This window comes from Staurois parvus, unplaced genomic scaffold, assembly GCF_062004578.1.
Source record: "Staurois parvus isolate SC_StPar_1 unplaced genomic scaffold, SC_StPar_1.0 ptg000247l, whole genome shotgun sequence".
Classification (NCBI taxonomy): Eukaryota; Metazoa; Chordata; class Amphibia; order Anura; family Ranidae; genus Staurois; species Staurois parvus.
Window position 1 is genome coordinate 624,722 of NW_028318043.1, and position 27,747 is coordinate 652,468.

General features: G+C 47.7%; 1 protein-coding gene across 1 annotated transcript in view; it reads left to right on the forward strand.

The window, feature by feature from the left end:
• The window catches only part of GLI2 (GLI family zinc finger 2), a 246,406-nt gene that overhangs the window by 146,631 nt on the left and 72,028 nt on the right, over window positions 1-27,747 (forward strand). The window contains exon 4 of the mRNA XM_089680618.1: window positions 14,911-15,107. Coding sequence (XP_089536744.1) covers window positions 14,911-15,107 — 197 coding nt within the window. The remainder of the gene's footprint in view (window positions 1-14,910; window positions 15,108-27,747) is intronic.

A 27,747-nucleotide genomic window follows, 5' to 3' on the forward strand; every position in this document is an offset into this window, starting at 1 on the left:
GAACTCCGCCTTCTCGGCACCAGTATGTCAGGCGGTAGAGTTTTCCGATCACTGTATTCTGTCTGTGACTCTGAGTGGCCCTGATACACCACCTAAGGGGAGGGGTACCTGGAAGCTGAATTCGGCACTCCTGGACGATGAGAAGGTGAGTCAATCCTTTGAGGATTTTTTTCAGGCACAGGTATCAATCATGGACGTTTGCAGCAGTAAGTCCGAGTGGTGGGAGCTTACAAAACGAAGGATCGTTGGGTTTTTCAAGGCCATAGGAAGGAATAAACAGCTTGATAAGTATGTCACCTACCAGCGTCTGCGGAGGAAGCTCGATCGGCTTGTCTCCAATAATGGAGATCCAGAAGCGATCTCTGAGGTTAAACTCTTGCTCAGGCAGTGTCAATATGACAGGCATGCCTCTTTGGTTCTGGAAAGGGATTATGGGAAATATCACTCGCCCGACCCTTGCCAGAACTGCAAACAAGGTAGAGCAGTTAAGTCAGTTGTAGGCCTGGTTGACAGTACGGGTTCCCTGACCAAGTCCAAGTCAGGGATCCTGGAAACCTCCAGGTCATATTATGCTGACCTCCTGGGTAGGAGGGACCTCGATCGGGCGAGCATGTCGGGTTTTCTGGACTCTACTCCAGGACTGGGAAATGGCAGTTCTCTTGTGAGTTTGACAGAGGACATCACGGCAGATGAGGTGGTGAAAGCTATTGATCAGCTTGCCATGAAGAAGTCGCCTGGGCCAGACGGATTGACAGCCGAGTTTTGTAAGCACTTTAAGGTGACTCTGGCCCCATATTTGGTGGAGGTGTTTAATGGCTGTCTGAGAGAGGGTTCGCTCTCTCCCTCCATGCGACAATCTGCAGTGATTCTTCTGTCAAAGGGTAAGGATTCCTCGAGAATTGAGAATTGGCGGCCCATTAGCCTTCTCAATGTTGATAGGAAGATATTGGCAAAAATTATTTTCTGGCGTTTATCGTCTGTTGCGGGCAATTTACTTTCTCGCCATCAGCACTGTTCGGTTCAGGGAAGAAGCACTTTTTCAGCGGTGTTAGCTGTCCGGGAGGCCCTGGAGCGGTGCAGGGCTGCAGGCTGGGGAAAGTTCCTGCTGGCATTGGATCAGGCCAAAGCTTTTGATCGAGTCAATCATGAGTACCTATGGCTGCTTCTTGGCAAGTATGGCCTGGAGGGGGGCTTTATCGATTGGCTAAAGACCTTATACAGAGGGGCTGAAAGCTTCATGCTTGTGAATGGTTGGATTGGACGACCCTTTGGGGTTGGCTCAGGTGTGCGTCAGGGGTGTCCTTTGAGTCCTCTGCTATATGCGTTTGTAATCGATCCCTTCATTCGGAGGTTAGAGAGCGGACCGTTGTGTGGAGTTCCTTTGGGCATTCCTGGGGAGCCCCCTCTGAGGGTCGTGGCCTATGCTGATAACGTGTCTGTTTTCATCTCCGGGACGCAGGAGGCGGAGGAGGTGGTCTCGGTGATGGAACAGTATGCTGAGGCAGGAGGTGGAGGAGGTGGTCTCGGTGATGGAACAGTATGCTGAGGCAGGAGGCGGAGGAGGTGGTCTCGGTGATGGAACGGTATGCTGAGGCATCTGGCTCAAAGATCAATCAGGATAAGAGTGAGGTTTTCTGGATGGGAGAGGAAGGTGAAGGCTTTACCCTTCCGGACGCCTTCCCAGAGCCCCAGCAGGAAATTAAAGTATTAGGCATCAGATTTGGTCCCGGTGATTACGGCCTTGCAAATTGGGTAAGCAGGCTACAAGATGCCGATGCCAAGGTGGCCAGCTGGAAGGATTGGAAACTCTCTTACAGGGAAAGGATTGACCTGATTAAAACTTACCTGATCCCGGTATTTCTGTATGTCAGCTTTGTCTGTGTTTTGCCAGTGTCTCTCTATGCGAGGATCTACAGTTGTTTCTTCCAGCTGTTATGGGGGCACAAACTGAACCTCATTAAGAGGTCTGTAACCTACCTTCCCAGGCGGATGGGTGGCCTAGGTATGGTCAACCCGGTGGTTTTCTTTTCTCTGATGTTTTTGAAACATAATTTTGGTAGCATGCTGGCAGAGGAACCGCCTGGGTGGGTTGGTATTTTTCAGTCCTGGTTTAGGCCTTTTCTACGGAGCTGGGAGAATGGTGGGCCAGTGAAAAGCCTGAGGGTCCAACATGGTAAGCTCCCGGCTTATGTTGCCCCGTGTCTGAAAATGCTTCGGCAATGGCGAGTGACGGTGGAGGAAATTAAATCTCTTCCTAGGAAGGCCCTGGAGAGGAGGGTTGTTGAATCTGCCTTTAGTGAGCCATTGGCCTTGAGGGATTGCCCAGGCCCGGTTATGAGGGAGGGTCTGCGTTTGATGAATCTGGAGAGAATCCCTTTAAAGTTTCGGGATTTGGCCTGGCTCTCATTCCATGGCAGACTCTATGTGAAGGGCAACCTGAAGCATCGCTCTGCGGAGAACCGTGGTTGTCCAAGAGTGGAGTGCGGTGGAGTGGAGGAGACGATGGACCATTCTTGCTTCAGTGCCCCTTCAATATAGAAGTCTACAAGCGGGTGGGTGGGGCTCTGGGGATCCCTTTCCTTTCCCGCTTGAGTTATGCGGAGTGGTCTTACGGAGCCTTTCAGACTCACCGGGATTTTGATTTTGAGACACTTTTTCTAGTTAGCTTAGTAGTCCGTTACCACACGTGGAATGCACGGTGTCAGGTTTCCATTCGCAAAAAAATCCTTCCTGTCGAGGTGGTGGTGAACAACATTCTGGGTGAGGTTGGGAAGATTCGGGGTCTTGAGAAGGACAGGTGGCGGCCGGGAGCCTGGACAAAGGCGTGGAGGAATGTCAGGTCCCTGTAGCTGCTGTCTGTCAGTCTCTGGGGGCGTGGCTTCTCTTTCTGTCCTTTCACGTCCCCTAGATTTTGTAACATCAGATTTTTGAAGAAAGGCTGCATGCATGGGATCGATGTATGGGGTGAATGTGTGGGATCAATGTATGGGATCAATGTATGGGATTGATGTATGGGATGAATGTATGGGATGAATGTGTGGGATGAATGTGTGGGATCAATGTGTGGGATGAATGTGTGGGATGAATGTGTGGGATGAATGTGTGGGATCGATGTGTGGGATCGATGTATGGGATGAATGTATGGGATGAATGTGTGGGATGAATGTGTGGGATGAATGTGTGGGATGAATGTGTGGGATGAATGTGTGGGATGAATGTGTGGGGTCAATGTATGGGATCGATGTATGGGATGAATGTATGGGGTGAATGTTTAATCGTTTCTTAGCCTGAGGGGGTGTTTAGGTGACGGTCAGGATTTGTTATTTTGCTGAAGTAAGCTGGTTTTGTTTAATTATACATATTTTTATTCTGTATATATGTAAATATGATTTTTATGATGTTTTTTGTTTGCAAGATTTTAATAAACAAAAAATTTACACTCTAATGTCCCCTCCCCCACAGTCACATCAGTCTCTGTACCACTCACAATTTTCAAACTGCGATTCTGCGTGGTGCCCGAAGAGCGGCTCGGTCCCTCGGATGGGCTGCCCTGTGCACGTTTGTCGCCCGGAAGAGAAGCTTCTTTTTTGGGGCGACAGGCTCTGCGCGTTTTGTAAAGGAGCGTTTTGCCGCAGGATCCTGACGCGTGACAATGGCGGGCATTCCACGCTGGGTTTGGAGTGCCGTTAGGAATGAATGGCAGCCAAGTGCAGGACGCGCGTTTTGCAGCGATTACCACGCGACTTGGAATCACAGGCGTGGCAATCGCTGCAAAACATGGAGCGTGCGTTCGAGTTCCACGCCACGTGCGATTTTCAGGACCGGTGCGAACGGGTAATGCGAGGAACATCACTGAAAGCCCGGCAGTGCCGCAATGCTCAGCGGGTCGCCTGCACTGGTGGGACGACGTTTGTGTTACACCCGATAGGAAGTCGTTAAGGCCCCTTCCACCCGGCCGTTCCGTATGTCTGTTTTCCATCTGTCCGTTTACGGATGAAAAATGGACACCCGTGCATTTCTATGGACTAGCGGATGTAAACGGATGAACATTAAAAAATATAGTATGAAAAATAGACAAAAACATACCAAAATGGATGTAATTGGATGGAAAGTGGATGGAAACGAATGGAAACAGATGGAAATGGACAAAAACAGATGTAGATGGATGAAAACGGATGAAAACAGATGGAAATGGATGAAAATGGATGTAAACGGACACAAACGGATGTAGATGGATTAAAAATGGATTAAAACAGATGTAAACAGACAAAAACGGATGGAAACGGACAAAAATTGATGTAAACAGATGAAAACGGATGTAAATGGATGAAAAGCGGATGGAAACAGATGGATATGGACAAAAATGGATGTAAATGGATGAAAAAGGACGTAAACAGAGGAAACTGGATGAAAACACATGGAAGCAGATGGAAGTGGATGAAAATGGATGTAAACGGACACAAACAGATGTAGACGGGTGAAAAACGGATTAAAATGGATGTAAATGGATGAAAACGGACAAACTGACAAAAATTTATGTAAACGGATGAAAACTGACAGAAACTGATATATACGGATGAAAAACAGACGAAAATGGATGTAGACGGATGAAAAATGGATCAAAAATGGATGGAAATGGATGGAAAGGGATGTAGAGGGATGAGGAACTGAATAAAATGGAAATGGACAAAAATGGATGTAAACGGATGAAAATGGATGAAAACAGATGTAAACTGACAAAAATGGATGTAAATGGATGAAAAACGGATGTAAATGGACAAAAATGGATGGAAACATATGAAGATGGATGAAAACATACAAAAATGGGTGTAAATAGACAAAAATAGATGTAAACGGGCAAAAACGAATGTAGACAAATGAAAAACAGACGAAAATGGACAGAAATTGATGTGGACGGATACAAAACTAAGGAAAACAGATGTAAACGGAGAAAAATGGATATAAATGGATGAAAACAGATGTAAACGGACAAAAATGGATGTAAATGGATGAAAACAGATGTAAACGGACAAAATGGATGTAAATGGATGAAAACAGATGTATACGGACAAAATGGAAGTAAATGGATGTAAACAGATGAAAATAGACAAAAATTGATGTAAGTGGATGAAAACGGACAAAGGCGGTTGTAGACAGGTGAAAACAGACGCAAACGGATGGAGATGGACGAAAACAGACAAAAACGGATGTAAATGGACGAAAATAGATGTAAACGGGCAAAACGGATGTAGACAAATGAAAAAGAGATGAAAATGAACAAAAATGGATGTAGATGGATGCATAATGGATTAAAATGGATGTAAACAGACAAAAATGGATGTAAACAGACAAAAATTTATGTACATGGATGAAAATGGACAAAAGCTAATGTAGACGGATGAAAAGCGGATTAAAACGGATGAAAATGGATGTAGATGGATGAGGAACGGATTTAAATGGAAATGTACAAAAATGGATGTAAATGGATGAAAAACGGATGTAAACAGACAAAAACAGATGTAAACTAATGAAAATGGATGTAAATGGACAAAAATGGATATAGATGGATGAAAAATGGATGTAAACAGACAAAAATGGATGGAAATGGATTAAAACGGACAAAAGTGGATGTAGACGGATGAAAAGCAGATGAAAACGGATGTAAATGGACAAAAACAGACAGTAATGGATGTAAACGGACACAAATGGAAGGAAATTGATGAAAACGGATAAAAGTGGATGTAGACGGATGAAAACGAATGAAAATGGATGGAAATGGACAAAAACAGACAAAAATGGATGTAAACGGACAAAAACGGATGGAAACGGATTAAAACAGACAAAACCGGATGTAGACAGATGAAAAACGGATGAAAATGGGCAAAAATGGATGTAAACAGACAAGAATGGATATAAATGGATGTTAACAGACAAGAATGGATGTAAATGGATGTAAACAGACAAGAATGGATGTAAAAGGATGTAAACAGACAAGAATGGATGTAAAAGGATGTAAACAGACAAGAATGGATGTAAAAGGATGTAAACAGACAAGAATGGATGTAAATGGATGTAAACAGACAAGAATGGATGTAATAGGATGAAAACGGACAAAACCGGATGTAGACAGATGAAAAACGGATGAAAATGGGCAAAAATGGATGTAAACAGACAAGAATGGATATAAATGGATGTAAACAGACAAGAATGGATGTAAATGGATGTAAACAGACAAGAATGGATGTAAAAGGATGTAAACAGACAAGAATGGATGTAAAAGGATGTAAACAGACAAGAATGGATGTAATAGGATGAAAACGGACAAAAACGGATGTAGGCGGATGAAAAACGGATGTAAATGGATGGAAACGGATGAAAATGGACAAAAACAGACAATGGATGTAAACGGACACAAATGGAAGGAAATTGATGAAAACGGATTCAAACGGATAAAAGTGGATGTAGACGGATGAAAACGAATGAAAATGGATGGAAATGGACAAAAACAGACAAAAATGGATGTAAACGGACAAAAACGGATGGAAACGGATTAAAACAGACAAAACCGGATGTAGACAGATGAAAAACGGATGAAAATGGGCAAAAATGGATGTAAACAGACAAGAATGGATATAAATGGATGTAAACAGACAAGAATGGATGTAAATGGATGTAAACAGACAAGAATGGATGTAAAAGGATGTAAACAGACAAGAATGGATGTAAATGGATGTAAACAGACAAGAATGGATGTAAATGGATGTAAACAGACAAGAATGGATGTAATAGGATGAAAACGGACAAAACCGGATGTAGACGGATGAAAAACGGATGAAAATGGGCAAAAATGGATGTAAACAGACAAGAATGGATGTAAAAGGATGTAAACAGACAAGAATGGATGTAAAAGGATGTAAACAGACAAGAATGGATGTAAAAGGATGTAAACAGACAAGAATGGATGTAAATTGATGTAAACAGACAAGAATGGATGTAATAGGATGAAAACGGACAAAAACGGATGTAGGCGGATGAAAAACGGATGTAAATGGATGGAAACGGATGAAAATGAACAAAAACAGACAAAATGGATGTAAACAGACAAAACCTAATGTAGATAGATAAAAAACAGATGTAAACGGATGCAAATGGATGTAGACAGATGAGGAATGGATTAAAACAGAGATGGATGTAAACGGACAAAAATGGATGAAAACCGGATGTAAACTGTAAAAATGGATGTAAACGGATGAAACTGGATGAAAAGAGATGAAAAAAGGATGTAAACAGATGAAAACGGACAATAATGGATATAAACGGAGGTGAACTGATCGTTTTTTTTCTTGGCGTCACCCCGGCTGCAGGAAATGAAAATGAATTGACTTTCATGGTGCTAATTAGTCTCCGCCCCCTACTGTGAGGCCACGTGCGATCCAAGTATTCGTCTTCATGTCACTCCGGACTCCAGACGACTTCTCCCGCGCTCTCTGACACTTCCCGCCGCGTATATTTATACATCGTATTTATGTAACTTGTGGGCGGAGCCTCTGCTGCGGTTTTACTGTAGAATGAATTATATGTCGGCGTTGTTCCGCATCTCCCCGGAGACGCCGCCGCGCGCTCTGCCCATCCATCCGTCCGTCCGTCCGCCCCCCTCCCCCCCCCCCCACGGGCAGAGTTGCGGCTTGTTTGACCACCAGGAAGTTTACATTTTGCGCTTTGTTTATATTTTGTCCTTTTTTTGGCTTTTGTTATTTTTAGGTGGAATTTTGTTTTTCATTGAAAAGAATCTGAAATCGTCCGACTCCGGATTTGCTGGTTGTCGAGGAGAAGGGGAGTAATCGTTGTCAGTCGGTGGGGGGGGGGGGGGGGAGGCGGGGGGGGGTATTCTTTTTCAAAGTTTACAAAATGTTTTTGTTTTTTTATTGTTTTATTTTTTATACATTTTGTATCCATTTTGTTTTCTAAATAAATAAACATCGCTGCGACTCTGCGCCCGCCGCTGCGACTTCAGGTGGGATTTGTAAGTGGAAATCGCATCTAGTGAACGTCGGCGCCTTAACGTGCGATTTGCTGCGGCGCCATTTCTACATTCTGTTTCTTCTCATTAAATTCGTTTTTCGGAATTCGTTTTGTTGATTCGAATTCGAAATTATTCTAAAGTCACAATCCGTCTGTGTTTTGGACGGGCGATATGAAGGGCAACATTTTCGCACTGCCTTTTGTCGATCACTGCTCACCGTAGCGTAGCTCACGATTTTTTTGTAAAGTATTTTAGTCTTTTCTAATCTATTCTATTCTGTTATTTTATATTCTGTTCTAATGTATTCTATTCAAAATGTCTAATTTCAGAAGGCAGTTATATTCTTTCTATTTTTTGCTATTCTGTTCTATTGTTTTTCTATACTATTCTATTCTTCAATGTTCTATTCTAATCTTGTCTATTCTATTCTATTCTAATTAAGTCTTTTCTTTTCCTTTATTTTCTGTTCTATTTTTACTCTATTATTTTGTATTCTATTCTTTGATTGTCTACTTTAATCTTTTCTATTCTATTATAATGGAGTCTATTATTTTCTTTTCTATTCTATTCTTTGATTTTATAGTCTAATATTTTCTATTCTATTCTAATGGATTCTATTCTTTTCTATTCTATTCTTTGATTTTATAGTCTAATCTTTTCTTTTCTATTCTTTGATTTTCTAGTCTAATATTTTTATTCTATTCTATTCTATCCCTCACAATTCCTACGACCTCCCTCCTCCTCCACCCTATGCTCCCTCACCCACATCTTTAATCTCTCCCTCTCTTCTGGCGCATTCCCCTCCCCCCTAAAGCACGCGCACATCACTCCAATACTTAAAAAGCCCTCCCTGGACCCCAATGACCCGAACAACCTCAGACCCATCTCCCTGCTGCCATTTACATCCGAAATCCTTGAGCGCTTAGTCTATAATCACCTGAGTTCCCACCTCACCGACGACAACCTCCTCGATCCCCTACAGTCCGGCTTCCGCCCCCCACACTCCACCGAAACCGCCTTACTCTAACTCTTCAACGACCTGCTAACCGCCAAAGCTAATGGCCACTATTCAGTGCTCCTACTCCTCGACCTCTCTGCGGCCTTCCACACAGTCGACCACCCCCTCCTCCTCAAAAAACTACACTCCCTCGGCCTCAGAGATTCTGCTCTCTCCTGGCTCTCATCCTACCTGTCACAACGCTCCTTCAGCGTTACCTATAATGCTACCACCTCCCCCTCACTCCCCCTCTCTGTTGGGGTCCCTCAAGGCTCTGTCCTCGGGCCCCTTCTCTTCTCCATCTACACCTCACACACCTACTGAACAACATATCTGACTGGATGTCACTCCACTTCCTTAAACTGAACCTCTGCAAAACCGAGCTCCTAATTTTCCCCCCAGCCTGCGCCCCCCCATCCCTTCCATCACGACCAACAACACCACCATCAGTCCCACCCCGCAAGCCAAAGTCCTAGGTGTCACTCTAGACTCAAACCTATCCTTCCAACCCCATGTCCAATCGTTGGCAAACTCATGCAGGCTCCACCTCCGCAACATTTCCAAAATACGTTCGTTCCTAACCCCAGACACTACTAAACAATTCGTTGACTCCCTCATCATATCACGTCTGGACTACTGCAACTCCCTCCTCACCGGCCTACCTCATCGCAGACTATCCCCGCTTCAGTCTATCCTGAACTCAGCGGCCAAACTCATCCACCTCACCACCCGCTCCGCTTCTGCCACCCCCCTCTGCCAATCCCTCCACTGACCTCCACCCCCCTCTGTCATTCCCTCCACTGGGCTCCACCCCCCTCTGTCATTCCCTCCACTGGCTCCACCCCCCTCTGTCATTCCCTCCACTGGCTCCACCACCTCCGTCATTCCCTCCACTGGCTCCACCCCCCTCTGTCATTCCCTCCACTGGCTCCACCCCCCTCTGTCATTCCCTCCACTGGCTCCACCACCTCCGTCATTCCCTCCACTGGCTCCACACCCCTTTGTCATTCCCTCCACTGGCTCCACCACCTCCGTCATTCCCTCCACTGGCTCCACCCCTCTCTGTCATTCCCTCCACTGTCTCCACCCCCTCCATCATTCCCTCCACTGGCTCCACCCCCCTCTGTCATTCCCTCCACTGGCTCCACCACCTCCGTCATTCCCTCCACTAGCTCCACCCCCCTCTGTCATTCCCTCCACTGGCTCCACCCCCTCCGTCATTCCCTCCACTGGCTCCACCCCCCTCTGTCATTCCCTCCACTCCCTCCACCCCCTCTGTCATTCCCTCCACTGGCTCCACCACCTCCATCATTCCCTCCACTGGCTCCACCCCCCTCCGTGATTCCCTCCACTGGCTCCACCCCCCTCCGTGATTCCCTCCACTGGCTCCACCCCCTCTGTCATTCCCTCCACTGGCTCCACCCCCTCTGTCATTCCCTCCACTGGCTCCACCCCCCTCTGTCATTCCATCCACTGGCTTCACCCCCCTCTGTCATTCCCTCCACTGGCTTCCGATTGCCCAACGCATTAAATTCAAACTACTAACACAGACATACAAAGCCATTCATAACGCCGCCCCAAACTACCTGATCGACCTGATACCCAAATACCACCCAACCCGTAATCTTCGCTCCTCACAAGACCTCCTTCTCTCTAGTTCCCTGGTCTCCTCCTCCCATGCCCACCTCCAGGACTTCTCCAGGGTGTCACCCATCCTCTGGAACTCCCTGCCCCAACCCATCAGACTATCACCTACTCTCCTCTCCTCCTGAAAACCCATCTCTTCAGGGAAGCCTACCCCACCCCCTGCTAACTTGCCGACCTCCTCCACTCTTCCTACCACTCCATCCCCCACAGCTATCTCCTCCTGTGCCACCATCCCCTCCCTCCTAGATTGTAAGCTCCAAGGAGCAGGGCCCTCAATCCCCTCATGTTCTGCATTGTATTGGTATTGTTCTGTCACATGTTCTGTCCCCCTTTGTAATGTACAGCGCTGAGCGAACTATTGGCGCTTTATAAATACTGTATAATAATAATAATAATAATTCTGTCCTCTGATTTTCTAGTATAATCTTTTCTATTCTATTCTAATGGATTCTATTCTTTTCTATTCCATTATTTTCTATGTTTTGTTCAGTTTTACTCCATTATTTTCTTCTGTATTCTTGTTCTATTATTTTATTTTCTATCTTGTTTTTTTTTCCTCTATTCTATTATTTTCTATTTATTTTTACTTTATTTTCTGTTCTATTTTATTCTGTTCTTGTTTTCAAATTCAAATCGATTCGAATTTCCGAATTGTGGTTTGTTATTTCAGATTTGTTTAAAGTCGTTACTATTGTAATTCAGATACATCCAAATCTCTGAATAATGGCAAATTCGTCCGCATTTCACTTCAGGACTCAATGAAATGAACGATCGAATGAACCCTCCTCGTAGCACGGAACTGGGAAAGCTGGATTGGTGGCATTAGATTTCATCCTTGGGCAGCGAGTGTGTGGTCCGGGGTGTGTGGTCCGGGGTGTGTGGTCCGGGTCGTGTGGTGCGGGGCGTGTGGTGCGGGGCGTGTGGTGCGGGGCGTGTGGTCCGGGGTGTGTGGTGCAGGGCGTGTGGTCCAGGGCGTATGTTCCGGGGCGCGTGGTCCGGGTTGTGTGGTGCGGGGCGTGTGGTACGGGGCGTGTGGTCCAGGGTGTGTGCTGCGGGGTGTGTGGTCCGGGGTGTGTGGTGCAGGGTGTGTGGTCCGGGGTGTGTGTTCCGGGGCGCGTGGTCCGGGTTGTGTGGTGCGGGGCGTGTGGTGCAGGGTGTGTGGTGCAGGGCGTGTGGTCCGGGGTGTATGTTCCGGGGCGCGTGGTCCGGGTTGTGTGGTGCGGGGCGTGTGGTGCGGGGTGTGTGGTGCAGGGTGTGTGGTGCGGGGCGTGTGGTGCGGGGCGTGTGGTGCAGGGTGTGTGGTCCGGGGCGTGTGGTCCGGGGCGTGTGGTGCAGGGTGTGTGGTCCGGGGCGTGTGGTCCGGGGCGTGTGGTCCGGGGCGTGTGGTGCGGGGCGTGTGGTACGGGGCGTGTGGTCCAGGGTGTGTGCTGCGGGGTGTGTGGTCCGGGGTGTGTGGTGCAGGGTGTGTGGTCCGGGGTGTGTGTTCCGGGGCGCGTGGTCCGGGTTGTGTGGTGCGGGGCGTGTGGTGCGGGGTGTGTGGTGCGGGGCGTGTGGTGCAGGGTGTGTGGTGCGGGGCGTGTGGTCCAGGTCTAATCTCCACACTAATGGAACCTCCATCCATTCAGAAGAATGGAACAAGACTGCGGCCATTGTCCAAGAAACGTTTAGGAAGAGGCGGGGTGCCCCTTTAGGCTGGCGAGCGTGTCTGGCGCTGGGAGTGTGACGGACGGGGAGAAGCCGATATCGCTTTCCATGAAATCAGCTCTGGCTCCAGCCGTGTGACTTCACTGCGCACCTGCTGACTCCGAGGATGACATCACGGCGCACCAATGCAGTTCAGTGCCAGTTACCACCCTGCCCACAGCTGTTCAGAATGCCGACTGCCGGCCCCTCCGCATCCTGACACCCCGCTGTGCACGACTCCGATGCCAACTGCCTTTCCCTTCACTGCCAACCGCCACCACCCAGACCGGGCCACTCCACATCCCTGTGCCTGAAATGGATGATAGTGTGTGACTGTGGGGGAGGGGACATTAGAGTGTAAGCTCCTCTGGTACAGAGACTGATGGGACTGTGGGGGGGGGGGGCATTAGAGTGTAAGCTCCTCTGGTACAGAGACTGATGGGACTGTGGGGGAGGGGACATTAGAGTGTAAGCTCCTCTGGTACAGAGACTGATGTGACTGTGGGGGAGGGGACATTAGAGCGTAAGCTCCTCTGGTACAGAGAGTGATGGGACTGTGGGGGAGGGGACATTAGAGCGTAAGCTCCTCTGGTACAGAGACTGATGTGACTGTGGGGGAGGGGACATTAGAGTGTAAGCTCCTCTGGTACAGAGACTGATGGGACTATGGGGGAGGGGACATTAGAGTGTAAGCTCCTCTGGTACTGAGACTGATGTGACTGTGGGGGAGGGGACATTAGAGTGTAACCTCCTCTGGTGCAGAGACTGATGGGACTGTGGGGGAGGGGACATTAGAGTGTAAGCTCCTCTGGTATAGAGCCTGATGGGACTGTGGGGGAGGGGACATTAGAGTGTAAGCTCCTCTGGTACAGAGACTGATGGGACTGTGGGGGAGGGGACATTAGAGTGTAAGCTCCTCTGGTATAGAGCCTGATGGGACTGTGGGGGAGGGGACATTAGAGTGTAAGCTCCTCTGGTATAGAGACTGATGGGACTGTGGGGGATGGGACATTAGAGTGTAAGCTCCTCTGGTACAGAGACTGATGGGACTGTGGGGGAGGGGACATTAGAGTGTAAGCTCCTCTGGTACAGAGACTGATGGGACTGTGGGGGAGGGGACATTAGAGTGTAAGCTCCTCTGGTATAGAGCCTGATGGGACTGTGGGGGAGGGGACAGTAGAGTGTAAGCTCCTCTGGTACAGAGACTGATGTGACTGGGGGGGAGGGGACAGTAGAGTGTAAGCTCCTCTGGTACAGAGACTGATGTGACTGTGGGGGAGGGGACATTAGAGTGTAAGCTCCTCTGGTATAGAGCCTGATGGGACTGTGGGGGAGGGGACAGTAGAGTGTAAGCTCCTCTGGTACAGAGACTGATGTGACTGTGGGGGAGGGGACATTAGAGTGTAAGCTCCTCTGGTGCAGAGACTGATGTGACTGTGGGGGAGGGGACATTCGAGTGTAAGCTCCTCTGGTGCAGAGACTGATGTGACCGGCTCAGTGTTCTCTGTACAGCGCTGTGGTATATGTCAGCTCTGTATAAATGTGTCACAATAACATGAATAGATGTCTCTGGTGTCATAATACATCTTCTGTTCCCCAGCTGCCTCCGGCTCTCTCAGTCCCTCTGGGTGCAGCTGCTCCCCCTGACTCTTCTCCCTCTTCTCACCGTCTCCCAGAGCCAGCTGCTGACAAATCCTGATTTGGACCATGACGGGTGCAGCGGCTGGTGTGCTCCGGTGAGATGCTGTGGCATTGATCAGTGGAATCGTTCCAGCGGTTCTCTCGCCTCTTCCTGGGGAGTGCGGAGTAATCAAGCTGTAGTGGGTGCAGCTGTGGTTGGAGCGTCGCTGTAGCAGTTGGAGGTCAGAGCCGCCGCCGTGCCGGCATTCTAGATCGGTGTTCTGCTGCGACGGGGACACCGCTGGCGAGTGTCACCCCCTGTGACTGATGGGTCCTTGCCGAGCCTACGCTGTCCAGTCTTCGTAGAATGGCTTCTGGGACTTGTAGTTCCTTCCCATCCAGGGGACAGTAGGTGTCCAGAACAGGGGCGGACTGACCATTTGGAAACTCGGGCACTGCCCGAGGGCCCGGGGTCAGTAGGGGGCCCCATGAGATGCCCTTGGTACCTTTTTCATAGGCTTTCTTGAGTTTGGGTAAGGACACAGGGGCCCCATGATCCCCTATTGCCCGGGGGCCCCATGAGTTGTCAGTCCGCCCCTAGTCCAGATTACAGGGGCCCCATGATCCCCTATTGCCTGGGGGCCCCATGAGTTGTCAGTTCGCCCCTAATCCAGAACAGCGGCGGACTGACCATTTGGAAACTCGGACACTGCCCGAGGGCCCGGGGTCAGTAGGGGGCCCCATGAGATGCCCCTGGTACCTTTTTCATAGGCTTTCTTGAGTTTGGGCAAGGACACAGGGGCCCCATGATCCACTATTGCCCGGGGGCCCCATGAGTTGTCAGTCCGCCCCTAATCCAGAACCAGACATAGATGAATTACCGTTCCCAATATCCGTTTATACTGACCTACTCTTTTTTTTTTTCTTCTTCTCCCTGCAGCCCGCCAGGCCTGACCGGAAGCCCCGTCATCTCCGACATCTCCCTGATCCGCCTGTCACCGCACGCAGTGAGCGCCACGGAATTTGGCCACGCCCACCATTATGTGAACCCCCACATGGAGCATTACCTGCGATCCGTCCATGGCAGCCCCACCCTTTCTATGATTTCGGCCGCCAGGGGGCTCAGCCCCGCCGAAGGTAAGCCGGACCCCCGTAGAGGTTACATCATAGATCATGCCATTCCATAGGAAACTGTTTCAACTATCAAAAGATTGGTGATTCTGTTCAGCCGGTTTTGTGATCCGCCAGCTTGCCAGGTCCTCGCCCTTTTACTGCCAGGGATAGACACACCCCCCCCAGTCTGGTGATTGCAGGAGCAGCACGCTGAGAGTCATCACTCTGCACTCTCCTCCTGTCAGCATGTCCAATGAAAAAACATGAGCAGCGCAGGAGGGCCTGATTGGCTCCTAGTTCTGCCACTCCTAGTTGTGGGAGGCGACTGAAGTAACTGAACGAAAAACTCACGCAAGCACGGCAAATGCCATGTAGGTTGGGTCCTGGTGGGGATGCCAACCAACCCCAGTGCTGCAAGCAGTGCTGTATTTTAGGTTTTGAGCTGCCCTAGGCAACACAAAAATCAGCCCCCCCCCCCTCGGCAGAGAGAGAGCCTGACACCAACCAACACCCCCCCACCCCCGCAAACTCCATGTAGATTGGGTCCTGGTGGGGATGCCAACCAACCCCAGTGCTGCAAGCAGTGGTGTATTTAGGTTTTGAGCTGCCCTAGGCAACACAAAAATCAGACGCCCCCCCCCTCCCTCGGCAGACAGGGAGCCTGACACCAACCAACACCCCCCCCCCGCAAACTCCATGTAGGTTGGGACCTGGTGGGGATGCCAACCAACCCCAGTGCTGCAAACAGTGGTGTATTTAGGTTTTGAGCTGCCCTAGGCAACACAAAAACTAGACGCCCCCCCCCTCGGCAGAGAGAGAGCCTGACACTAACCAACACCCCCCCCCCCCCGCAAACTCCATGTAGATTGGGTCCTGGTGGGGATGCCAACCAACCCCAGTGCTGCAAGCAGTGGTGTATTTAGGGTTTGAGCTGCCCTAGGCAACACAAAAATCAGACGCCCCCCTCGGCAGAGAGAGAGTCTGACACCAACCAACACCCCCCCCCTCCCACAAACTCCATGTAGGTTGGGTCCTGGTGGGGATGCCAACCTACCCCAGTGCTGCAAGCAGTGCTGTATTTTAGGTTTTGAGCTGCCCTAGGCAACACAAAAATTAGACGCCCGCCCCCCCCTCGGCAGACAGAGAGCCTGACGCCAACCAACACACCCACCCGCAAACTCCATGTAGGTTGGGTCCTGGTGGGGATGCCAACCAACCCCAGTGCTGCAAGCAGTGGTGTATTTAGATTTTGAGCTGCCCTAGGCAACACAAAAATCAGACGCCCCCCCCTCCTCCCTTGGCAGACAGGGAGCCTGACACCAACCAACACCCCCCCCCCCGCAAACTCCATGTAGGTTGGGTCCTGGTGGGGATGCCAACCAACCCCAGCGCTGCAAGCAGTGGTGTATTTAGGTTTTGAGCTGCCCTAGGCAACACAAAAATCAGACGCCCCCCCCCCCCCTCCCTTGGCAGACAGGGAGCCTGACACCAACCAACACCCCCCCCCCCGCAAACTCCATGTAGGTTCGGTCCTGGTGGGGATGCCAACCAACCCCAGCGCTGCAAGCAGTGGTGTATTTAGGTTTTGAGCTGCCCTAGGCAACACAAAAACCAGACGCCCCCCCTTGGCAGAGAGAGAGCCTAACACCAACCAACACCCCCCCTTCCCCACGGAGATCAACAACACCCCTGCCCCATCCAAGAGAGCCTTCCAGTAACACCCCCCCCATGGCTACAGAGAGAAAGACACTCACCTTCACAGCTCTGGAGATCCCCGGGAATGATAGTTGGACTCTGCATACACCATCAAACAGCCCACAGCCTCTCTCGGATCCCACCTGGTCCCTATGCTGCATATGTTCCTTCTTCCAGGGGGCAATGCTGCCCCCCTAAAAAATGCCACCCTAGGCGAATGCCTTGTTTGCCTTGTGGTAAATACGCCCCTGGCTGCAAGGCAGAAGTGACACCTACTAAGCCGCTGTGCTCTCCATTCATTTGTGGCTTCCTTGTCCTCATCTTAGGTGTCTGGATGGTAATAAATCAGAGAGTTGGTTGTTCTCAGCCAGTCAGACACGACCCATAGACTTCCACAGAGATGGAGGAACATGAAGGCCCTTTCACATCTGAGCGATTTGGAATCGCAGGCAGAATCTGCCCGCAATTCCAAACCGTATAATTGTGACAAAACATGACGCGTGTTTGGGTGCAAAAAAAAAAAAATTGCAACCTTTCCTGTTACGCGAAATGTGAACAGGACCTAAATCACAGGGATGGACGCTGCTCAACCGGAGTCCAATGCTGAGAAATGGCCTCAGCCGCCGTTCTGGCCACACCCTTTGACTCGTTTTGCCCCGCCCACCGGGGGCTTGGTCACAGAGGTAGTGCCATAGGGCAGGGGTGCGCAACTGTGGCCCTCCAGTTGTTGGTGAACTACATGTCCCATCATGCCTCTGCCTTTGGGAGTCATGCTTGTAACTGTTAGTTTTGCAATGCCTCATGGGACTTGTAGTTCTTCAACAGCTGGAGGACCACAGTTGCCCACCCCTGCCTAGGGTATACTTTTCACTAGGACCTAAATCACAACTATGTTTTAGCACTGCTAAGCAGGAAGCAGAGCCTGCATAGGATTTGCTGCCAGTATATGGATCCTCTACAAAATTATGGAATTCAGGTTTTGATGGGTCCTGGTAGTACAACGTCATACAAAGACATTGGAGCCAATTGTGCTCTTCCAACCTTGTGGTAACAATTGGGGAAGACCCTTTTCTGTTCCAGCATGACCATGCCCCCCCAGCTCCCTAAAGACATGGTTTGATGTGGAGGCACTCGAGTGGCCTTCACAGAGTCCTAACCTCTACCGTTCTGAACAGTTCCATAAAGCCATAGTTTGACCATGCTGGAAAGGAGATAGAGATAGTTTGGTGAGGCCATTTTCTGTTCCAGCATGCCTGCACCCCAGGGCACAAAGCCAGCTCCATAAAGACATGCTTTGCACAGTTTGCTGTGGAGGGACCCAAATGTCCTGTACTTCGACCCTACTGAACACCTTTGGTATAAATTGGAGACCCAATGGTGAGCCAGGTCTTCTCATCCAACATCAGAACCAGACCTCACAAATGACCACAAATTCCCACAGACACCTTCCAAAATCTTGAAGAAAGTCTTCTCAGAAGAGTGAAGAATGTTATAGCCAGAAAGGTACAACTCCATATTTATGTCTGTGGTTTTCCGAATGAGTTGTCGAGCTCCATAAAGACATGGTTTGACCAATATGGTGTGGAGGAACTTGAGTTTCCTGCACAGAGCCCTGACCTCATCCCTACTGAACACCTTTTGGGATGAATTGGGATGGTGAGCCTGGTCTTCTCATCCAACAACAGCAGCTGACCCCACCAATGGGCACAAATTCCCACAGACACCTTCCAAAATCTTGTGGAAAGTCTTCCCAAAAGAATTGAGGATGTTCTAGCCACAAAGGGAGACAACTCCATGTTATGTGCCATGGGGGAATCATCAAAATAATGGCCACCTTTTTTTAGAATGAACTGACCAGCTCCATAAAGACATGGGTTGACCATTTTGATGTGGAGAAACTTGACTGTCCTGCAAAGTGTCCTGACCTCTTCCTTACTGGTCACATTTGGGATGAATTGCGATGGTGAGCCAGGTCTTCTCATCCAACATCAGTACCTAACTTCTCAAATTGTCACAAATTGAGCCCTGACTTCAACCCTACTGAACACCTTTGGTGTAAATTGGAGACCCAATGGTGAGTCAGGTCTTCTCATCCAACATCAGTACCCGACCTCACAAATGACCACAAATTCCCACAGACACCCTCCAAAATCTTGTGGAAAGTCTTCCCAGAAGAGTGAAGAATGTTATAGCCACAAAGGGACAACACAATATTTATGGCTGTGGTTTTTGGAATGAGTTGTCCAGCTCCATAAAGACATGGTTTGACCAAAATGGTGTGGAGGAACTTGAGTTTCCTGCACAGAGCCCTGACCTCAACCCTACCGAACACCTTTTGGGATGAATTAGGATGGTGAGCCTGTTCTCATCCAACAACAGCACCCGACCCCACCAATGGGCACAAATTCCCACAGACACCTTCCAAAATCTTGTGGAAAGTCTTTGCAGAAGAATGGAGGATGTTCTAGCCACAAAGGGAGACAACTCCATGTTATGTGCCATGGGGGAATCATCAAAATAATGGCTACCTTTTTTTAGAATGAACTGTCCAGCTCCATAAAGACATGGGTTGACCATTTTGATGTGGAGGAACTTGACTATCCTACAAAGAGTCCTGACCTCATCCTTACTGGTCACCTTTGGGATGAATTGCAATGGTGAGCCAGGTCTTCTCATCCAACATCAGTACCTAACTTCTCAAATGGTCACAAACTGAGCCCTGACCTCAACCCTATTGAACACCTTTGGTGTAAATTGGAGACCCAATGGTGAGTCAGGTCTTCTCATCCAACATCAGTACCCAATCTCACAAATGACCAAAAATTCCCACAGACATCCTCCCAAATCTTGTGGAAAGTCCTCCCAGGAGATGTTCCAACCACAAAGTGGGACAACTCCATGTTACGTGCCATGGGTAAATCACCGTAATAATGACCACATTTTTTTTAGAATGAACTGTTCAGCTTCACAAAGGCATGGGTTGACCATTTTAGCATGGAGGAACTTGACTGTCCTGCCAAGAGTCCTGACCTCATCCCTACTGAACACCTTTGGGATGACTTGCCAGGTCTTCTCATCCAACATCAGTACCTAACTTCACAAATTGTCACAAACAATGACCTCAACCCTACTGAATACCTTCAGTGAGCCAGGCCTTCTCATCCAACATCAGAACCAGACCTTGCATATGACCACAAATCCCCAAAGACACCCTCCAAAATCTTTTGGAAAGGCTTCCCAGAAGAGTTGAGGATGTCTTGGCCAGGAAGTGGACAACTCCATATTAATGGTCATGGTTTTGGAAGGAGATGTCCAACAAACTCATAGCTGTCCCCTTTCAGCCCTTGGACTTTTTATTCCAGAGGCTGTACAAGGGAGGCATCCCAGAAGAGTGGAGATGTTATAGCCATAGTGGTCAACTCAATATTAACAGCCATGTTTTTGGAGTGAGGTGATAGGTGTGATGGCCTGGTGTCCACATTGGTTGGCTATCTGGTGTCTGAGTTTTTAAACCATCAGTGCAAAGTTTACAAAAATAAAGTCACACCAAAAATATTATCATTAGGTTGTTCATACCGTAACATGAAATAAACGGTAACGATATTATAAACAATGTAACAAATGGTTTCCATTCCTGGCCCATTCCATGGTTTGGAAATTTACTAGAACTAGTGACATCATGGTGGCATAGGGCTCTCTAGTTCCCGGGACCTGACCCATCTACCCTGGGAACTGGTCCGCTTCCCTCCCCGCTCTTAGCTTCACAGGTTGTTTTTTTTTTCCTTGAATGAATTTGGACAGAGGCTGACACTATTTATTTTTCCTCCGGGTCCCGCCTGTCCCCCCCCCTGTCCGCTCGGGGTGTAGATCTGAGGATACGCAGCTGTGAGATGTTCTATAATTGGCTCTGGCACTGCGGAGGGGTTCAGTCAGCCAGACGCCCAGACTTGCTGCATTCAGCAGCTCCATGTGTCTTGTATCAGCATCACCGAGAGCGCTTGAGACGTCAATGAGACTGTTTACATAGCGGGGCCGAAACACGAGAGCGCCGAGCGTGAGAGACCCTGCGCCGGCTCCTCCGCTTTCCACGTTGAACAGAAAACTTACTATTATCAGTCAACCTCATACAAAAAAGTTACATTTTTTGTTCAAAATAATTGATATCATCATGAGACCTCGTACAAAAAGTATCATTTTATATCTACGCGAATAACAATCATAAATATGTCCAAATTTCTACAAAAAAATTAGATTTCAATTATTATCCAGAATTGCGTGTTCATAAATATGTCCAAATTTTTACAAAAAAATGAGATTTCAATTAATATCCAGAATCGCGTGTTGAAAATCATGTAGTGGGAACGCTCATTCCTGATACATGACATGTGACCGGGGCCTCAAGTGAATGAAACAGAAAAGTTACTATTATCAGTCAACCTCGTACAAAAAAGTTACATTTTTTGTTGAAAATAATTGATATCATCATGATCCTCGTACAAAAAGTAACATTTTATATCATCACGAATAACATTCATAAATATGTCCAAATTTTTAAAAAAAAAGAGATTTCAATTATTATCCAGAATCGCGTGTTCATAAATATGTCCAAATTTTTTAAAAAAAATTTGATTTCAATTATTATCCAGAATCGCGTGTTCATAAATATGTCCAAATTTCTACAAAAAAAATTAGATTTCAATTATTATCCAGAATCAGGTGTTGAAAATCATGTAGTGGGAACACTCATTCCTGATACACGACATGTGACCAGGGCCTCAAGTGGATGGGCTGGCCCAATGCAACGCACATAATCGCGTGAGATTCGCGTGTTGAAAATCATGTAGTGGGAACGCTCATTCCTGATACACGACATGTGACCAGGGCCTCAAGTGGATGGGCTGGCCCAATGCAACGCACATAATCGCGTGAGATTCGCGTGTTGAAAATCATGTAGTGGGAACGCTCATTCCTGATACATGACATGTGACCGGGGCCTCAAGTGAATGAAACAGAAAAGTTACTATTATCAGTCAACCTCGTACAAAAAAGTTACATTTTTTGTTAAAAATAATTGATATCATCATGAAACCTCGTACAAAAAGTAACATTTTATATCACCACAAATAACATTCATAAATATGTCCAAATTTCTACAAAAAAAGAGATTTCAATTATTATCCAGAATCGCGTGTTCATAAATATGTCCAAATTTTTCCAAAAAATTATATTTCAATTATTATCCAGATTCAGGTGCTGGAAATCATGTAGTGGGAACGCTCATTCCTGATACACAACATGTGAATGGGGCCTCAAGTGAATGGGCTGGACCAATGCAACGCACAGAATCGCGTGAGAATCGCGTGTTGAAAATCATATCGTGGGAACATTCATTCCTGATACACGACATGTGACCGGGGCCTCAAGTGAATGGGCTGGACCAATGCAACGCACAGAATCGCGTGAGAGTCGCGTGTTGAAAATCATGTAGTGGGAACATTCATTCCTGATACACGACATGTGACCAGGGCCTCAAGTGGATGGGCTGGCCCAATGCAACGCACATAATCGCGTGAGATTCGCGTGTTGAAAATCATGTAGTGGGAACGCTCATTCCTGATACACGACATGTGACCGGGGCCTCAAGTGAATGAAACAGAAAAGTTACTATTATCAGTCAACCTCGTACAAAAAAGTTAAATTTTTTGTTAAAAATAATTGATATCATCATGAAACCTCGTACAAAAAGTAACATTTTATATCACCACAAATAACATTCATAAATATGTCCAAATTTCTACAAAAAAATTAGATTTCAATTATTATCCAGAATTGCGTGTTCATAAATATGTCCAAATTTTTCCAAAAAATTATATTTCAATTATTATCCAGATTCAGGTGCTGGAAATCATGTAGTGGGAACGCTCATTCCTGATACACAACATGTGAATGGGGCCTCAAGTGAATGGGCTGGACCAATGCAACGCACAGAATCGCGTGAGAATCGCGTATTGAAAATCATATCGTGGGAACGCTCATTCCTGATACACGACATGTGACCGGGGCCTCAAGTGAATGGGCTGGACCAATGCAACGCACAGAATCGCGTGAGAATCACGTGTTGAAAATCATACCATGGGAACGCTCATTCCTGATACACGACATGTGAACGGGGACTCAAGTGGATGGGCTGGCCCAATGCAACGCACGGAATCGCGTGAGAATCACGTGTTGAAAATCATACCATGGGAACGCTCATTCCTGATACACGACATGTGAACGGGGACTCAAGTGGATGGGCTGGCCCAATGCAACGCACGGAATCGCGTGAGAATCACGTGTTGAAAATCATACCATGGGAACGCTCATTCCTGATACACGACATGTGAATGGGGCCTCAAGTGGATGGGCTGGCCCAATGCAACGCACGGAATTGCGTGAGAATCATGTGTTGAAAATCATACCATGGGAACGCTCATTCCTGATACACGACATGTGAATGGGGCCTCAAGTGGATGGGCTGGACCAATGCAACGCACGGAATCGCGTGTTGAAAATCATGTCGTGGGAACGCTCGTTCATGCGATATGTGAATGGAACCTCAGAGGATACTAACAGTCGGTGGGGAAGCAATGTGACGTCTCCTCACCACCTGTTTTAACCCCATTTTTGGTGACAAACGTTCCGCAACCCCTTGCACTGCACACGGTTGCGTCCATTTGCAGCACTTCCCCATTTACTTCAGTGTGGAATATTCAGCGCTCCTGCCACCCACTGATCGCTGCATGTCGGGTAAACGTTACAGCGAAGCATTATGACCACGGCATGCAAACACCCCCATCCGCTGCCTATTGCAACTTAAGGCAGAGCCGTTGGCAGGTGCAAAAACACATCTGAACCACGTGTTTTTGCCACCCCTCCACAATGAAGCCTTACATTGTTCCTGGCTATCTCTGAGGACTACATAATACCTTCCACTATATTATGGAGAAGAGGAGAGGTGTTCTGTAGCCCTCTCCAAGGGTGACAACACTGCTCCTCCATACAGTGCAGTGAATGAGAGTTGTCACCCTAGTACAGGAAGTGTGTTACTGGCAGGATCACCAGGTTAAGGGGAGAAAGCCTGAAAAAAGAAAACCAATCTAAGGACAGGTAAGCTACAATATACTTTTGGTTTAGTTGTGTTTTAAAATGAAACTCCAGGCAGATTTATTTATTTATTTATTTCAGGTACTTATATAGCGTCGTCACTTTACACAGCGCTTTACATATATATTGTACATTCACATCAGTCCCCGCCCCTGAGGAGCGTACAATCTAAGGTCCCTAACCCTCAAGGGGCGTACAATCTAAGGTCCCTAACCCTCAAGGGGCGTACAATCTAAGGTCCCTAACCTTCAAGGGGCGTACAATCTAAGGTCCCTAACCCTCAAGGGGGGTACAATCTAAGGTCCCTGACCCTTAAGGGGCGTACAATCTAAGGTCCCTAACCTTCAAGGGGCGTACAATCTAAGGTCCCTAACCCTCAAGGGGGGTACAATCTAAGGTCCCTGACCCTTAAGGGGCGTACAATCTAAGGTCCCTGACCCTCAAGGGGCGTACAATCTAAGGTCCCTAACCCTCAAGGGGCGTACAATCTAAGGTCCCTAACCCTCAAGGAGCATACAATCTAAGGTCCCTAACCCTCAAGGGGTGTACAATCTAAGGTCCCTAACCCTCAAGGAGCATACAATCTAAGGTCCCTAACCCTCAAGGGGCATACAATCTAAGGTCCCTAACCCTCAAGGGGTGTACAATCTAAGGTCCCTAACCCTCAGAGGGGTGTACAATCTAAGGTCCCTAACCCTCAGAGGGGTGTACAATCTAAGGTCCCTAACCCTCAAGGGGCATACAATCTAAGGTCCCTAACCCTCAAGGGGTGTACAATCTAAGGTCCCTAACCCTCAGAGGGGCGTACAATCTAAGGTCCCTAACCCTCAAGGGGCATACAATCTAAGGTCCCTAACCCTCAGAGGGGCATCCAATCTAAGGTCCCTAACCCTCAAGGGGCGTCCAATCTAAGGTCCCTAACCCTCAAGGGGTGTACAATCTAAGGTCCCTCACCCTCAAGGGGCGTACAATCTAAGGTCTCTAACCCTCAAGGGGCGTCCAATCTAAGGTCCCTAACCCTCAAGGGGTGTACAATCTAAGGTCCCTCACCCTCAAGGGGCGTACAATCTAAGGTCTCTAACCCTCAAGGGGCGTACAATCTAAGGTCCATAATTTACATTCATACATACACATACCAGGGCCAATTTAGACAGGATCAAATTCACCTCCCAGCATGTCTTTGGAGTGTGGGAGGAAACCAGAGTACCCGGAGGAAACCCACACAGGCACAGGGAGAACATGCAAACTCCAGGCAGGTGGTGCCGTGGTTGGGATTCAAACCGGCGACCCGAGTACTGCCAGGCGGAAGTGCTAACCACTTAGCCACTGTGATACAAGATTCACTATTTGTTCCAGTTATTTAACTTCCCTTTTTGTAGAAACAATACATTCCTGCCCTTATCTGAGGCCTCAGGTGACACCAAACATTTGATGAACACATTGCCTATGAACTGGCCAAATCCCCATCTCTCCCCTACAATCAGTGACTGACCCCGTATGAAATGCGTAGGGAGGGGGATGGGGTTGGGCAGGAGTTTTGTCTAGTTCCCATTCATGAGAAAGCTAAAAATAGCTGCGATTAATATCGGGGTTTGACCCCGCCGTCCTGCGTCTGATCTCCCCTCATTATCCTCATAAACACTTCCAAATGGAGGTCAGAGTGACATCCTGTAATAGAATTGTCCTCCGTGTGCTGAATGCGGGAGAACTCTCGGGAATATTGGTCAACAATACGCTAAGCAGCTCCACTCCATGCCGAATGGCAGCTGCACGGGCAAGTAGAACTTCGAGGGTGTAAAAATGGAGATAAAATCCCAGAATTCTAGCAGGGACGCTTGGAGACGTTTGGAGAACCGAGCCATAAGTAAAACATTAGGCAAGGGTGCAGAGGAGGGCAATCAAATGAATTTGATGGATGGGGGGGGGGTTTTACAAAGAATGGCGAGTTGATTACGTTTTGGGGAAAAATGAATGGACTAACCTGGCCGTACACTTTTTGGGAAAAAAAAAATAAATTTTTGGAGCATTCCTTTGATTTCTAATTCATAATCAATGATTGTTTTTGAGTGACAAGTAAAAACCAAGGGATGGAAATTTTTCCGGAACCAATGAAATTCTATCAATGTGGTTTTTGTTTGGGAAAAGTCATACTTACTGTATTATAATGCACATGTGCACCTCAAATTCGAACCCTGAGTTTGAAACATTGGAATGGCAATGGAACAAAAACTTTCAGGGTTTCATACGAAATTATGGTCCATCATGGTACTGTTGAACAGTCTGACCAATTCATTTTTTTGGGGGGTTTCCATGTAGAAAAAAAAAATTGAAAATTCTAATGGCCAACTTAAGAGATAAACCAGTTGATAAGTAGAAGCATAGTCTACACTATACGTCCAGACGTATGAAATGACTGAGGTCAAGTGGCTCCCAGTGAAAGGTACTGTTAATCCGACATCATACAAGGACATTGTAGACAATTGTGCTCTTTCAGCCTTGTGGTAAGAATTTGGTGAAGACCCTTTTCTGTTCCACCAAGCCAGCTCCATAACGATATGCTTTGACCAGTCTGGTATGGAGGAACTTGGGTGTCCTGCACAGAGCCTTGACCTCAACCCTACTGAACATCTTTGGGACATATTTACTCTAATGGTGAGCCAGGTCTTCTCAGGCAACATCACCATAAAGACATGGTCTAACCAGTCTGGTGGGGAGGAACCTGAGTGTCCTGCAGAGAGCTCTGACCTCAACCCTATTGAATACCTTTGGGATGGATTGGAACTCCGATGGTGAGCCAGGCCTTCTCATCCAACATTACCATAAAGACATGGTCTAACCAGTCTGGTGTGGAGGAACTTGAGTGTCCTGCAGAGAGCCTTGACCTCAACCCTATTGAATACCTTTGGGATGGATTGGAACTCCGATGGTGAGCCAGGCCTTCTCATCCAACATTACCATAAAGACATGGTCTAACCAGTCTGGTGTGGAGGAACTTGAGTGTCCTGCAGAGAGCCCTGACCTCAACCCTATTGAACACCTTTGGGATGGATTGGAACTCTGATGGTGAGCCAGGTTTTCTCATCCAACATCACCATAAAGACATGGTTTGACCAGTCTGGTGTGGAGGAACTTGAGTGTCCTGCATAGACCCCTGACCTCAACCCTACTGAATCCCTTTGGGATGAATTGGCCCACTTATGGTGAGCCAGGTCTTCCCATCCAGCATCAGTACCTGACCTCACAAACGGCCAGAAATTCCCACAGACACTCCAAAAGTTAGGATGAATTGGAAAAAGCTAGGTCTTCTCAACCAACATCTCCATAAAGAGATGGTTTGATGAGTTTGATGTAGAGGAACTCGAGTGTCCTGCGCAGAGCCCTGACCGCAACCCTATTGTATATCTTTGGAATGCTAATTGTGAGCCAGGTCTTCTTATCCAACATTAGTACCTGACCTCACAGGTGGGCACAGATTCCTACAGACACCCCCACAATCTTGTGGGACGTCTTCCCAGAAGACTGTAGGTTGTAACAACCACAAAGGGAGACAACTCCATATTAATAGCCATGGTTTAGGAGATTTTTAAAAAACTCCTAGATGTGAGGGTCAGGTGTCCACTTTTGGTTTTTGGACTTGTTTTTGCAGAGGCTGTCCAAGGATCATGGTGGCATCAAATGGTATAAAAGAAATTGCATTTCATGTTCAGTATGGAAGAAAGTGGATCTGTATAGTTAGATTGGATTTGTTGGGGAATGGTTGCAATCACAGAATGAGTAGTGGCCTTCAAAAAGAGTGATTGCATATCTTATAATGAATTATAAT